This window comes from Saccopteryx bilineata, chromosome 5 (assembly GCF_036850765.1).
Source record: "Saccopteryx bilineata isolate mSacBil1 chromosome 5, mSacBil1_pri_phased_curated, whole genome shotgun sequence".
Classification (NCBI taxonomy): Eukaryota; Metazoa; Chordata; class Mammalia; order Chiroptera; family Emballonuridae; genus Saccopteryx; species Saccopteryx bilineata.
The window spans coordinates 115,388,764-115,404,855 of NC_089494.1; the positions used below are offsets into that span (position 1 = coordinate 115,388,764).

Below are 16,092 nucleotides of genomic sequence, written 5' to 3' on the forward strand. Positions count from 1 at the left end.
CTCACTCTACTTCTGCACAGCTCTGTAATTATGTTCAGAGGACCTGGTCAGCCCAGGGTGGGAGCGCTCGCTCTGTCTTCTGTCCTTTCGTTCTCCTTCCACAACTGTCCTGCACTCAGAACTATTTAAGGTGACATGCACTGGAACAGGAAATGTCTCCCGCTTTTCCACCCACCACCTCCTGACACTCCTTCCTCTTCACCCCCCTTTCTCTGTAGTCTCAGGCCTCCCCTGCTTTGCCTCACCAGGGCCCCCACCTTTCACCTTGCTCCCTTCCAACCCTCCAGCCCCCAGGGGCTGAAAACCAATGTTGACATTCTCTTCTGTCTCTGCCACCACCCCATACAGTGCTATGAGGAAATGGAAGAGAACCTGCTGTTGTAAAAAAAGAAAAAAAATGTATATGTACCCTAACCCTTCCCTTAATGGCTTCTGGGAGTGTTGGCTTGTTTCTGCATTACTGTAGCCACTGCGGAACCCCTCAGTGGACATCTCCACCTGCTGGTGCTCCTCCTTCCTCTGAGTCATGAGCTCAGGCAAGGGCCCTCTCCCAGACTCTCCCTGGCCCTGAGGGTCAGTCAACTTCTCTGCCCGACTCCTACAGTTGTCCTGTCCTGGGTTAACACCAGCACCACACTGTGCTCGCTCACCCCTGGCCTCTGGGCCTCCCTGGTCTTGCCGCATTTCTCTTAAGCTGTGGGAGACATTTGTTTCTTGGCAATGAGATTGGGTTTCTATACAAGTCATGTGGAGTTGTATTGTTCTTTTGTTTGTTTGTTTTTTAAATTATACAAACAAATAAATAGAACAAAATCTCAGCCTAGTAGTTCTTAAACATCTGATATTAAACAACTGAAAGGGCAAAAGCTCTGTTGGACAAGAATGGAGTTTTTGTTGGACATGTCCTGGAAGGATCATTAAAAGGTCCTCTATTTTCATATTTTGGTATAATTGCTCTGTGCCTCCATTAGTTCTGCTGGAAAACTAATAACAAACAGGATCTTCCTTAAAACCAGGCTCCAAATGGAGCCCTCCTCAATTAAAAACATCACCCAAACAATGTTGAATGTTGACATTTCCTAATACAGCAAATGTCACCCTCTTTGTCTTCTTTTTAAAGTAGTTTTTTAAAAGGCTACTTTTTTTTAAAACCCGCAAGCTTACTTGCTTTTTCAAACCAGTTTGCTTATTTAATAAATCCCCCTAATTCATCAATTAAGAAACAAATACTTTAAGCTGTTTTAAGCTGTGATTTCAACTCTGCTTGTTTCCATGTGAGCTTAGCAAATTCATGTGGCATGTAATGAAACCCTCAAGCCAGAAAAGTGACATTTGTGAATGACTGTGACATTTAAGACACTGCCAATTTGAAGGTACCTCTGCTCTCCTGCTTCCCTTCCTCAGGGGCATGGACATGCAGTGAGAGGGCCCATGTCAGTGGGAGGCTGGAAGCATTAATGGACTCCTGTCCTCTGCCTGACTTAGAAACTAGTAAACAAATGGGAACCTTTTCTCTCTCTCTCTTCTGCAGTACCCCAACCCGGGACTATTTGCTGTGAAGCATCCTCTGACCTATGCAGAAACTCTGATAGATTACCATCTGTGCTCTCACCCCAAGTACAAGTTCACTAAGGAGTCCCACAGTGGGTCCAGCATTCCTCTCACCCAGAAGCAGTTTCTCCATCCCACGGTAATGCCATCACCACGCTCACTGGTAGAGCTGACTGGGCTATAGGGAAGGGCAGAGAACAAGAATGGGGGGTCACAGATGGAAATAAGACAAAAGATTTGCGGCTGTGGCTGCAGAACAGGAATGGTAACCACGGTGGCTGTGCACACTGGGTGCCATCAGCCCCAGCAGCACAGGTGAGACTCTATGCCACCTTGTCCTGTCCACACCCACCTCTCAGGCTGCCAGCTGCACTTTTTTGACATTCTCACTCTCTTTTTCCCTTGAGGATTATGCTTCATATTCATTTTATTCCTATTCCAACCACGTAAAAATGGTCACATGGCAGGCATAACCCCACAGTCGGCCTTCTCTTTCTCTGTGTGGAAACATCAGAATAGACAAGGTGATGATATGATAAGTGCACAGTAAGGAAGAGGCTTCAAAGAATTCTTTCTTCCCCTGGATAATCAACCTGACCTGAACATCCAGAGACATCTTTTGGGAGTTGCACTCAGAACCTTCAAATTCAGTAAATTCCTAACTCGTCATCATCTATGCCCTACTGCTGCCAACCACACCTCAGACTGCTCCCCTTCCTGCCTACCTTTTTGTTCTATGATTTGTGCAATTGCCATGTGATCCTTGATCCCTGCCCCCTCCCCATCCCCATCTCTAACCTTGACTGGATTGCACCAGTCTGCCTCAGCATGCGAATATCCCTCCACTCCCCCAGGGCCACCACTCTGCAGTCAGCCCTCTCCAGAGATCTGCCTTAGACACACACCCATCTAATCATGTTGTTTTCCAGTTTGAAGACGCTCTGTGGTCCTGCTGCCCAGGGGGAGAAGCTCCAAGCTCATCAGCTTGGACCATAGGCCCTTCGTGCCCAGCCGGCTGCTCCAGACCCATTTCCTGCAGTCTGGGCATCCATCCATCCCACACTCAGCCCAGCTGGTGCCCTTCTGACAGGTCCCTCCCCTGATCCTCACACACTTGCAGGTGCTGCGCCTGCCCGGATGCCATCTGATGAATCACCAGCCTCTTTGACCAGGGCTTTAGCACCATATTCACAATAACCAAACAGACTGAGGTTGAGTCTGCCTCTCTCACCAAGGCCTGGTGTTAACGTGCCTCCTGAATCGAGGGGAAGGAAAACACTCCTTTGGCCCTATTTTAATTCTGTGTTGCATTGCTTAATGCCTTTTGCTAGAGCAGTTGTCTTTTAGTTTCACAAAAAATTCAGTCAGACTGAATGAAATTATGAATTTTGGAGCTAAACTTATAAACAGAGTGAATGGTCAATTGGCTGAAATGGAAGCCTGTCCTTGACTTCTCCTTACCAAACAGTCCCTTTACATGTCATTGCTCTGTACTGACCTTCATTCCAGGACATTATACGTGGAGTGATGCACTGGAAGAGGTTCAAGTCACTGGATCTGTCATCTCTGCCCAAGACCTCCAAGACAGAGACGACACAGAGGTAAGCTCAGCTCAGTTGTCTGTCTCACAGAAACTGTGATTCCCAAACATGGAATGCCAGTCAGGTGTCAGAGCACGCTGTTAGTGCGTGGGGAAAGTTTGCTAGTCATGGAAACATGGTGATGTATAATGGATCTTCATATTTTGACTTGGTCTCAAGATACACTTTAAAAACAATTATTGTCACAGGAGGCTAGTTGGCCGTATCGCAATAAAAGTGGACAACAGTCCATATAATTCAGCTGAAACATTCATGGTCCGTTTTTAACATTTTAAGATTGCCAAGGTGAGCCTTCAACACCCTCCATGTCCAATTCCAAAGGGTCCACCTGTCTCTCATGCCCCAGCCTGAGAGACACCTACACTGAGGTCCCATGGTCACCACAGGAGACATAGTTCAAATCCAGATTTGGCCAATGGCTCAGCTCCAGAAACAGAATGGGTAGATGAGAATGCTATTGAACCAAAGAAAGAAGAAATTTAGAGGAACCACACCGTCCAATTTGCTTATACCACACTTCTTCGAAGCCCTAAGGTATCAAACAAGGAGCCTGGGGCCTTTCCTTTATGACTCTGCCTAGTCAATCACTCACTTCTGAATCCTTGAATTTGCTTCTTTAGTTGCTTGTCCTTATATACACAGTTAATAAGTGAGCAAATTGGACTAGTGTCCCAAAATCATTATTATCACCTATGTTCAAATCCTTGATTCAGAATGAAGCCTGCCCCAAGGTAAGAGCCCTGTCATGGTGCCAGGGGTGGTCAGGAAACCAAAGCTCTGCCACCAACCAAGATCAACAGGTGACCTGTCCTCCTAGCTCCCGCCAGTGTGTCGTGGATCCCCTGGCAGAGAAACTCAAGCTCCTCCCCCTCAGCAGAATGCCATACCACCTCGAGGAGCTGTGCACCTCAGCCAACTCTGAACCTAGTCCTCCCGCCCAGAAGACAAGGGGATTGAACCCGAGAAGACCCTTCTCAGTCTTGACATTTTTATTTAGTAGGAGGAGGAGAGCTTACCCAATATGCATAGCCCCGTGCATAGTACTGTCCACCAGCCCCTCCCCAGCATTTGAAGAGATAGTTGAAATCCAGTTTGTGACTCCAGAACACATCGTTTACTTCTTCCTTCTTTGCCAGCAGAAAAGCTTTTCCTGAATTAAGCAAAACTCAGCCTTGCTCCCGGAGGCTTTTCCATGTGCTGTCCCTTTGGGGTTACTCGCTAGTTCTTCTCTACTGCTCTCCTTTGCCTGGAGATTAACAGGAGACCAAGCATAGGATTTAGGACATGGTAGGAGTTTAAAAATATTAGTTTCTTTTCTATGAGTTTATTCACACCTCATCCACCCCACTGCCATCTCAGAATAAACTAAACATCTTTGTTCCTCATTTTAGCATATCTCTAAAGCCTGAAGTCTCCAGAACCGGAGCAAGACAGTGACAGGGTAGAGAAAGATGGCTTAGCGACTGAGAAACCTGCCACCATTCCTTGTTAGCTGTGTCCCAGCTCAGTGTCCTTGGGCAAGTAGCTTATTACTGAAGCCCTTTCTGCAACAATTTTCCCACCTGTGAGACAGGAAAGGTAATGGCATCCTCATCCCACTGTTGCTAGGATTAGAGTAACACGATGATGTGAAGCATCTAGCAGCTGCTTTAATAATTTTCTGCTCTTCTGCCCTCCTTACCTGCCCACTAAACCTGGCAATCACTGTGCTGCCACCAGATGGCGATGGTCTGCCACGACCTTGCCACACTGCCTCCTTTTGCTGTAGGGTAAGGACACTTCCAAATTGACCTATGTAATCTGTAAACATAGCTGGGTGTAGGGTACTGTCACTGACTAAGCAAAATGGGAAATGGTGAGAGGTGGAGCCTGTCTATGGCCACCAGCTGTCTGCCCCTACTCCCTCACAGGTCTCCAGAATTAAAGGGAGAAAATCCCTTTTTTCCTTCTAAAGCGATGCCTTTGGAAAAATTTCCCAAAGATGTTCTTTCAAAAAGCAGTCAGAAAGCAATTCCTTGGGCTTGAATTAAACATGAATTCTACATGAATTAAAGAAAATTCCCCACCACAAGTTGTCATTTTCAGCTTCTGTGTCTCAGTGTTCTGTTGGACCAATTTGTTTCAAAATAAACCATAATTGTACAACAGATTATAAAATCAAGAGGATTCTATACTTCCTTATTGTAGGCTTTTATGATGTAAGACTCTAGATCATGTTTTTATTTCTAAAAGGTGGCATTCTTTTTAAGTTCCTATAAATCCATTAATGATACTTCAACTTTGCAATCATTTTGCCTGAATAAATTACCTATTATTTATGAGATGTTTCCTTTGTGTCTTTTCCCCCTAAGAGTTATGTTTGGCCTGACCTGTGGTGGTGCAGTGGATAAAGCGTCAACCTGGAAACGCTGAGGTTGCCGGTTCAAAACCCTGGGCTTGCCTGGTCAAGGCACATATGGGAGTTGATGCTTCCTGCTCCTCCCCCCTTCTATCTCTCTCTCTCCCCCCTCTCTATAATGAATAAATAAAATCTTTAAAAAAAAAAAGAGTTATCTGTTTGCTATAACCATGTGATATAGTTATTTAGTGTTTATTTCTTCCAAGTCATTTTTGTATTCATAATAATACAGCTCAATTGGCTTCTTTACTCTTTAGTAAATTTAGAGAGAATTTGTTTAGTCTCTGGGACTTTCAAAAAATCTGAGAGTTGACAGCAACTGAAGAAGTTGTGCCCAGACTGTGGGGTTTTATAGATACATGAAATTGCCAGAAGAATTTTGGGACTGATTTAACATTCTCGGAGTTATCCTGTGCCAAGTAAGGTGTTAAAACAAAGAAAAACAGAACACCCAACCACCATCTGTTGTTGCCACTACTTCAGTTTCAGAAGAACCACACTTAAAAGGAAGAAGTAAGAGGAACATGGTCTGAGAACTTTAAAATTGAAAAAGTTTTGCCTCATGAAAAGCACTTCGCTGCTGCCATTCTGCCTTTGCCAGGCCAGCCGTTTCTGGCAAGCAGCCTGGGTTTCCCTCCCTCTTCTGGGTAGGGTCCCCTCCAAGTGCACCTGTGAGGCCATGATGGGGTTGTCCATTAGAACCTGATTCTTTGTCATAAGTCAGTCAACAGATGACTGGATGGTGGAGCCCAGATTCCTTTTAGTGAGGAATGATAGTAAAGACCAAAATGGGTGGGGTTGTTTCTTGGCCTCAGCAGATAAACCAGGGTGTGTATGTAGAGAAATACATATAAATATATATAGATACACACATGCATACATGCACACACATAGTATATGCACATATACATATATACATGAACATAAACATATGAACACATGCATATACAGTGTTTATTTCAGAAATCGTTCATTTATACCAATGCTTATCATTTCAATCCATACCTAAAGAGTTACTGCTCGCTTTCCCCCATTCCATATTTTTATGTTCCTTCTTTCTGTTGGAGAACCCTGGCTCCTAACACATTTACTCAATTTTATGGTGCATCTAAAACAGTTTCAGAATTACTGTGCCTATAACCACTTTAGTAAGCAAGCATACTAGAGTCCAGATTTGTAGTTTCTCCCTACCCTGATCTCATTTAAAGCTGGAAATATACAGTCAGGTACTATATTTATATATAGCACTTGACCCTTCCTTCCTTCCTTCCTTCCTTCCTTCCTTCCTTCCTTCCTTCCTTCCTTCCTTCCTTCCTTCCTTCCTCTTTATTTTTTCCTTTTTCTTTCTCTTCCTCCCTTTCTTCCTCTTTCTTTCCTTCTACTGTGATTATGGAATTCATGTGAAATGTTTCAGTTTGCCTTGTTTGGGCTTTTCTCTTTCCTTTCTCAAACCCCAGAACCACAGGAAGGCGTGCTCAGGGAAGTGTTGCTCCCTCCCGTCTCCCTCCCACCTTGTGGGTAACCTGCTTTGTCTTCTCACTTAACCGTCTTGTCCTTTGTTTCTCTTTATAATGCTAAGCAGAATGTTCCAATTTTTCTTACAGCCCCTTCTTTCTTATACAAAAATTATATGTTTCTAAACCCTGGAGATTGACTGGTACCTACCCACCCCTTGCCTTTGCCTCTAGGGAACCCTGAGTGGGCTTTCAGGAGTACAGGAAGACAGAAGGGCAAGGTCTCAGCTGGGATAAAATAAAAGGGCTCTAGAAAATTATACAAAGACCTCCAAGCCTGCTAACATGATCATTTATCTTTGGCTGCGTGTATGATTTTTCCACAGCTGTGATCCTCTCAATTCAGTTATGCTTCCTCTAAATGTCCCTGCCGTTCACAGTGCATTACCAGAAGAAGACAGACTGGAAACAGTTGAACGGTACAGTTTTCACCTTTGGTCTCTAAGGTAGTCTATTTAAAAAAAGTGTGGATGCTCTGAGAAATTTCAAAAGAGCACACAGTGCCTGACCTTGCAACCCAAATGAGATAAGGCTACACCTAGCCTTACCCCTAAGTAGATGAGATGCTAAGTGCATGGTAGGAAATATACGGCTTCAAATTTGCTGGTCTTCAGGTACTCCAGGAGAGCAAGGGAGGGGAGAACAGAGGCGGTGCTAAGTAGGTTTAGAAGGTTTCAGTGGTCATATGGACTTGGGTCCTTCCTTGATGGATAGGTAGGACTTGGAGAGGCATAAAGAAATATAGGCCCCAAACCAAGGCACAGTTGTGGATTTATTTAGTTATCTTCTTTGCAGTTGATTTCTATTTGAATTCCACTGGCCAGAGAATGTACTTTGAGTGATTTCAATCCTTTGAAATCATTCAGGCTTTCTTTACCAGCCCGGATATGGTCAATATTGATAAATGTTCCATGTGCACCTGAAAAGGAATATGAATTCTGTAACCCTTTTTTTAAAATTGCTTTTTATTCTCCAGTTATAAATAACCACTCCTACTGTTGTTCATTGGTGAAAAGCAATTTATCAGCCTTATGCTTTTCTTTTTTTTTTTTTTTTTTTTTTTACAGAGGCAGAGATAGACAGGGACAGACAGACAGGAACGGAGAGAGATGAGAAGCATCAATCATCAGTTTCTCGTTGCGCGTTGCGACTTCTTAGTTGTTCATTGATTGCTTTCTCACATGTGCCTTGACCGCGGGCCTTCAGCGGACCGAGTAACCCCCTGCTGGAGCTAGCGACCTTGGGTCCAAGCTGGTGAGCTCTTTGCTCAAGCCAGATGAGCCTGCGCTCAAGCTGGCGACCTTGGGGTCTCGAACCTGGGTCCTTCCGCATCCCAGTCCGATGCTCTATCCACTGCGCCACCACCTGGTCAGGCAACCTTATGCTTTTCTTAACACAGACTTAACACAAGTAGGCAGAACTGACATTGAAGGCCACAAGAATTACATAGCTCTTAAATGATCACAATAGTTCTCTATTTTATTCTGGGATGAAAAAACTGTTTCAGCTAAACCTTTTATTTTTTTCAGCGAGCTTTGTGAACAAAATATGGAAGTTATGTTGACTCCAGAAATGATTGAAGTGGAATTTACTATGTTGGACCAGAAAGACACCAAAAAGGAGAAGTAAGGGGACTCTTTCATGCCTAATAAGAGGTAGCCTTGGGTAAAATTGGTCCACCACAAAGCCCAGAAAGTCACATTGTCTGAATCTAAGTGTCTCAGGTTTCAATAGAGATAGAGAGGTTTCCAGTGCTTTCAATATTTAGATGTGTATTTGGGTTTAGTCATGGTTATATTCCCTTAAACATTGTTGGCCAAGTAAGCCTTTAAAAAACTGAATCCAGGCCCTGGCTGATGGGCTCAGTGGTAGAGCGTCGACCTGGCATGCGGATGTCCTAGGTTCAATTCCCAGTGAGGGCACACAGGAGAAGTGTCCATCTGCTTCTCCACCCTTCCTCCTTTCACTTCTCTCTATCTCTCTCTTCCCCTCCTGCAGCCATGGCTTGGTTGGAGCAAGTTGGCCCTGGGTACTGAGGGCGGCTCCATAGCCTTGTCACAAGTGCTAAAATAGCTCGGTTGCTGAACAACGGGGCAACGGCCTTAGATGGGCAGAGCATCGCCCCATAAGGGGCTTACCAGGTGGATCCCAGTTGGGGCACAGGCGGGAGTCTGTCTCTCTGCCTCCCCACTTCTCACTTAATAAAAAAGAAAAAGAAAAGAAAAGAAGAAAAAAGCTGAATTCAATTTTTCCAGTTGCTCATCATTTAATTTCAGAGATGTATTTTTTCCTACTGATAGCTAAATGAGTTTCATTCAGTATAAAGAACCCAGGCTCTGGAGCCAAATGATTTCTGTGGCTGAATCCCAGCTTCACCACTGATTACATGTGATATCTCCAGCCAGGTTACTTATCTTCTGTAACCTGGCTTCAGTTTCCTCATTTGTAGCATGCAGAATATAGACTCTGTTCACAGGCAGTTATAAAGATTAAATGAGACACAAATGCAAAGACTTCTAACTAGTTGCTTGATGTGACCTAGATGCTCAGAAAATGTGAATTTCTCCCTTTGCATCTATATCTGGGGCCAACTAGCTAAGCAAACATCATCATCACCTTGAAAGAAACTGGTGCTGATAAATACTTGTATATATACCATATTTCTCCATGTATAAGACGCACCTTTATTTTGGGTCCCAATATTTGAAAAAAAAAAGTATTACATAAAGTTATTGAACTCAAATTTTATTCATTATAAAATTCATACATTCCTCATCACTATCAATACTGCCATCCATTAGCTTGTCTTCATCTGTGTCTAATGACGAATCACTGTCTCCATATATTGCCTCGTCCTCAGTTCCATCTATGACATTTGAAATGCCACATTTCTTAAATGATTTGACAGTGATCTCAATCTTGATATTATCCCAGGATCTTTTCACCCAGGTAAAAACTTCTCCTATAGTTGGTTTCTTCACTCTTCCTGCTGGTGTCAAATTGTCCCCAGACTTCATCCATTGGTTCCATTCATCTCTCATGGCAGCTTTGAAGGGTTTGTTAATGCTGACAAGAGGTTGGAGCTGGGATGTCAAGCCTCCAGGTATGACAGCAAGTTTTGTTTTCTGCTTTGCAGCAATCCTTTTTGTGTTTTTTGTTATGTGTGCCCTGAACTGATCAAGCACCAATAGGGCAGGTTTGTATAAGAGCCCACCTGGTCTCCTTCTCCAGACTTTCTCAAACCAGATCTTCATCCCATCCTGATCCGTCCAACCCTTGTCATGAACATGTATAATCACTCCTCAAGGGATATCTTCTTTTGGCATTGTTTTGTGTTTGAAAATCAGCATAGGAGGCAGCTTGGTTCCGACGGCACAACAAGCTAGAACAACTGTATAATGGCTCTTTTCATGTCCTCTTGTCTTCACAGTTACAGTTTTCACCTCCTTCTTATCAACAGTTCTGTTACTTGGGACATCAAATTGCAGGGAGACTTCATCCATATTTGCAATCTGTCCCTTCTCAAACTGATGTGTCTGTCTTCCAACATTGAATGACAAAATGATGAAATTCAAGGACCTTTTGCTCATAGCTTTCAGGCATCTTTTGGGCAAGTCTGGTGCATGTATGCATGCTGAGTCCATTCCGTTTCATGAACCTGAAGCACCAATTGTGTCCTCCTTTGAAATCAGTAACTTCTTTTTCATCAGCAATTCTTCTTGCCTCATGCTGAACCATCTTCGTGGACACAGGAATTCCAATTGCCCTTTGCTCTTCAATTCACATCTTCAATTCCTCTCTAAATCAGGCCATTTTGCTGACCTGCCTCTCATGGTCTTCTTCTGCCATGGCGTTTTCAGTAGGGTTTCTACTTCCTGTAGCCAGTCTCGGATTAATTTCTCATTATGAGGAGGACCAAACTTATGTCAGCAGCACGATTTCCATTCACTTTTGCAAACTGGATCACTTTTAACTTTAATCCAGCACTGTACAAAAATCTTTTCTGAGCCATTTCTGGGCGGAACATGGCAAAACATAACCTACTGTAATATACCAGTAACAAGTTCGAAACAATGAGCAAAAGACAAGCAGGAAATGCAAGTAAAAAAATCTACAACAATGAGCACAAAAACAAGTGTGAAAAAATGGAAAATGAAAGTAAAAAAATGTATAACCACTATATAAGACACACCCAATTTTTAGACCCCACATTTTTCAAAAAATGGTTCATCTTATACATGGAAAGATACAGTAACCACATATGCTAGAAATGACTACACACAGTTCATATGGTTTATAAGTTTAAAATTTTACATATTCCTTTTATTTTAAATTTTCTTTTTATTTTATAAATGCTTTTTATTATTAAAAAATAAAAATACAGCCTGACCAGGCAGTGGCACAGTGGATAGAGTGTCGGACTGGGATGTGGAGGACCCAGGTTCAATACCCCGAGGTCACCAGCTTGAGCGAGGGCTTATCTGGTTTGAGCAAGGCTCACCAGCTTGAGCCCAAGGTCGCTGGTTTGAGCAAGGGGTCACTCGGTCTTCTGTAGCCCCCCAGTCAAGGCACATATGAGAAATCAATCAATGAACAACTAAGGAGCCGCAATGAAGAATTGATGTTTCTCATCTCTCTCCCTTTCTGTCTGTCTGTCCCTATCTGTGCCTCTCTCTGACTCTCTCTGTCTCTGCTACAAAATAAAAAAATAAATAAAAAATAAAAATACAGAAAAATATGAAGAATAGAATGAAAACAACAATTCTACCACCCAGAGGCAGTAACTTATACATTTTGACATATGGTCCTCCAAATACTTATTTATTTAAGTGTACAGATATGTGTTTTAACAAAATTCAATCATATTGTTCATATTATTTTGTCTTTTACGCTTTTATTTAGCAATTTATCATAAATATATATTTACAAAAACAGATATGCATCATTATATTTCACTGGGCAGTGTACCATAATTCAGTTAGGCAACCCTCTTCTGATGGTCATGTAAGTTCCTTTCAGTGTTTTGCTGTTACCAGTATGCTTCAATAAACATCCTTGTGCCATAATTTCTTGCAAACTTATCAGACTGTTTTCTTAAGATAAGTTCTTAGAAATGTATGTGCTAGATCAATGTGTACTATAAAGGTTTTTTTTTTTTTCCTTCTTTTTCCAAGTTAGAGGAAGGGAGATAGAGAAACAGACTCCCACATGCACCCTGACCAGGATCCACCCAGCAACCTCTATATAGGGCCAATGCTCTGCCCATCTGGGGCCATGCTCACAACCGGGTTATTTTTAGTGCCTGAAGCAGAGGCTCCAGAGAGCTATCCTCAGCACTTGGGGCCAGTGTGCTCAAATCAATCAATCGAGCCATGGCTGCTGGAGGGGAAGAGGGAGAGAGAAAGAAGCAGGAAAAAAAGCTTCTCCTGTACGCCCTTATGAGAAAGCAAACCTGGGACATCCACACACCAGACTGACGCTCTACCATTGAGCCAACCTGCCAGGGCCATAAAGTTTTAATATATATTGTTTCATTGCCATCCAGAAAATGCATTAACCTATCTCCTACCAGCAGAGACCAAGACTGCCCACATTCAAATGTCCATCTTCTTGTTTTAATTTTAACTTATTTCTTTTCAAGTCATATTAAGATTTTCTGATGCTTAGAAACTATTGTATTGTTCTTTTATGAGGGCCTTGTTTCGCCCATTTTATAAGAAATTTTAATTTTTTTCTTATATATTTGTAAGAATCCCTCATATATTAAGGATAACTACCCTTACTTATATGTGTTGTCAGTTTTCAGTTTGTCTTCTAACTAAGTTTGGGCTGTTTGGGGAGGCCCTGCCTTTTTTGAAAGGAATGCCCACATGTCTTAGAGTAGTCTGGGGTCCCTTGGGTGTGTTTGTGATAGTTTCAGAGGCCTACTGCAACCAGCACTCATCAGAAAATAGTTTGGCAGTGTGTGATAAAAGAAATTTAGGAAACAAAAATTTTAAATAGCATTTCAGTGAGCACCTGTTTTGATCAGTTAATTAGCAATAACTATCATGTTATACTACATAGCACATAAAACCTCTTCCACCTCAACAAAGAGGTGCTCTCTGCATTGCATTCTGTTTCAGGTTTCAGACAGTTGACTAGGAGTATTAAATAAAAATGTTTTTTAAAGTTTCCATTGATTTGAGAGAGAGAGAGAGAGGAAACATCCACTCATTGTTTCACCTAAGTTGTTCCATTTAGTTGTGCACTCCCTGATTGCTTCTCGTACTTGCCCTGACCGGGGATCAAACCCGAGACCTAGGTGGGCCTGGATGACACTTTATCCATGGAGTCACCCAGCCAGTGCTTTTTCTTTTTTGTCCTTTTTAAATCTATTTCAGCTACTTTATCAAACCAAGTGAACTAACAATAAACTCTAAACATTATTTTGCATGCCAAATTAGTTTTTAATTTTTTCAAAATACACATATATTTCAGCCATTTATTAACATAGCCATGCACTTGGAATTCACATATTTTGCCCTTTAAATTATTTTATGTACATTTTTTCCATATGCCAAAATTTTCAACATAATTATCATTTTATTAGCTGATTAGTATTTCAACAGGTTGATAGATATCCCAAAGAAGATTTTCAGAAGTTCTTGGTTCAGAAATTCTCTCCAGCTCTTATTAAGTATTATCCAATGCTCAGTTTTCTTTTCTGCCCTTTCTTGTTCCTTTTTCTCACCTCCTTCACCTCGACCAGAAGCTGACAGTCCTCACTGCCAGGCATACACACAACCAGAGCTTGGACAGACCAGGACAGAATAAGAGAAACACGTCGCTGGTGTTTAATTTCCCCAGGAAGACTGCTATCTATTTGGTTTCTGGCAAACAATATTTTCATGGATACAAAGAGAGACACTTCTGCTCTCCCACGACGGCTGTGATTAACCCGAAAGATCCTTTGCTGCCCTGGTGGTGGTCTCAGCCCTCCGAGACCCACTAAAGGAATTACATAAAACCTCCAAGAAATGAGAGACTAACTCTGGTTGCTGATACATCATTCAACACTCCTTAGAGTTTCACAATAGCACTCAATAATTAATATCTTTTTTAAAAAGACACAACCTATATATTTTTAATGATTTCATATAATGATGCTAATTAATTTTTTAAGTATATGTGTAAACATTTTAATTCTCTACTTTCAGTTTTTCTGCCTTTTCAAAACTACCCAGCATTTAAAGAACTTTCCATTTCGCCCTCTTTAGAAAATGTTTCAGAATCACTAGATTTCACTACTTCTATCTAGGTTGATCATATGACTGAGCTCACAATCTTTATACCACTGTCCTTTGAACCAAAGGCATTCATCATTTCCTTCTAAATATTGAGAAAGTTCTACCCAGCACTCCTTCCCCATACCCAGCAAAGGTCTGGGCTCCAGGTCAGCCACTGTACTCATTAGGTGCTTAACCCTCCCTCTTCTGGAGCCTTCGTCAGAGTCAGAGACACATACAAACATGAAAAATCAGCTATAGCCAACTGAGCATTTGGAAGACATCATGCTAGAATAATGTCTCATTTCACCTTCACAATAGTACTGGGTTATGGGAATTACCACCATTTCCACATCTGGGAAAGGAGACTGAAAGTTTAGGTAAATTGGCCATGCTAAGAAATCGGTGCAGCTGAGATTGGAAGCCAGATTTGAATCACTTAGCCAAGTTTTTGCTGGCAACTAAATTTTCACTAATATTACATATATATATATATATATATATAAAATGAACTATATATAGAATACATATTATGTATTACATATGCATAATGTGTATCCTTAATATGTAATATATATTACATAATATATATCATTATTATATATACATAAAAAACTCCTTAACCCTTCACTGGAGGCATTAGTAGTAACTTGATTGTTGTATGAAGCACCCTGATGTATCCTTGTCTGGTTCTTTGATCTCTAGGGAGGTGAGAGACCCAGCACAGCCCATGGAAAAGGCAGGAGAAAAGGTGCTGGAGGAGATGAAGAATTTGAGGGCCAAAGCTCTCAACTCCTATGTGATTCTGGAATAAAAGTCACTAGGTCAGTTCTTCTCATTTACTTTCTGCAAGTCACTGTGGTCCTTTGTGTCCACTTATATTCCAGCCATTTGGAATTAAAGTTTCTAGTAAAAAAAAAAAAATTGAAATGTGATGATGTATATATTTTTAAGTTGTAATTTTTCTTTCTAAAAATAAAATGTTATTAGTAGGATGGCAATGTTAAAGTTTCTTGTTTCAATAATCCTTGTTTTAGCCCTAGCCTGTTGGCTCAGTGATAGAGTGTCAACCCGGCATGTAGAAGTCCCAGATTCAACTCCTGGCCAGGGCACACAGGAGAAGCACCCATCTGCTTCTCCACCCTTCCCCCTCTCCTTTCTCTCTATTTGTCTCTTCCCCTCCTGCAGCCAAGGCTCCATTGGAGCAAAGTTGGCCTGGGCCCTGAGGATTGTTCCATGGCTTCTGCCTCAGGCGCTAGAACAGCTCTGGTTGCAACAGAGCAATGCTCCAGATGGGCAAAGCATTGCTCCCTAGTGGACATACCACGTGGATCCCAGTCGGGAACATGCGGGAGTCTGTCTCTCTGCCTCCCCGCTTCTCACTTCAGAAAAATACAAAAAAAAAAAGAAAAAAAGAGTTTTTGTTTCAAGAGTTCATGATGAGACTTTCCAAGCAAGGCATGAGCCTCTGTGATGAAAGGCTAAAGGCCAGGAGCTGGGAGTCTTTTGGAGGGGTGGTACCCTGTGGGGGGAGGAGCATGCATTTGGGGAAGAAGTTCTTTCTTTCCCGCCTCTGCACAGAACCAACCCCCTCTTCCCCCTAATCATCACTGACTCTGGCTTTGACGGCCATTCCCATAAAGATCAGCCTTGGTGAGGACACGGGCTCTCCCAGTAGCTATGTGATGGCAGACACTAGCAAGAGGGGATTAGAAATGGAGGGACAACTAGAGCTTGCAGACTGCTTTGGGAGCAATGGG

At 42.3% G+C, this 16,092-nt stretch overlaps 1 protein-coding gene across 2 annotated transcripts in view; it reads left to right on the top strand.

Annotated features, from left to right (window-relative positions):
- Nucleotides 1–15,241, top strand: part of CFAP221 (cilia and flagella associated protein 221) — a 94,191-nt gene extending 78,950 nt beyond the window's left edge. Inside the window, exons 20-24 of one of the 2 annotated variants that reach the window (XM_066280217.1) lie at nucleotides 1,532–1,690; nucleotides 3,061–3,152; nucleotides 7,391–7,483; nucleotides 8,594–8,689; nucleotides 15,038–15,241. In XM_066280217.1, the coding sequence (XP_066136314.1) occupies nucleotides 1,532–1,690; nucleotides 3,061–3,152; nucleotides 7,391–7,483; nucleotides 8,594–8,689; nucleotides 15,038–15,146 (549 nt within the window). In that variant the 3' untranslated portion in view covers nucleotides 15,147–15,241. Of the gene's footprint in view, nucleotides 1–1,531; nucleotides 1,691–3,060; nucleotides 3,153–7,390; nucleotides 7,511–8,593; nucleotides 8,690–15,037 lie in introns of both variants that reach the window. The other variant, XM_066280216.1, reaches the window with a different exon arrangement.
- Nucleotides 15,242–16,092: the final 851 nt, after the last annotated feature.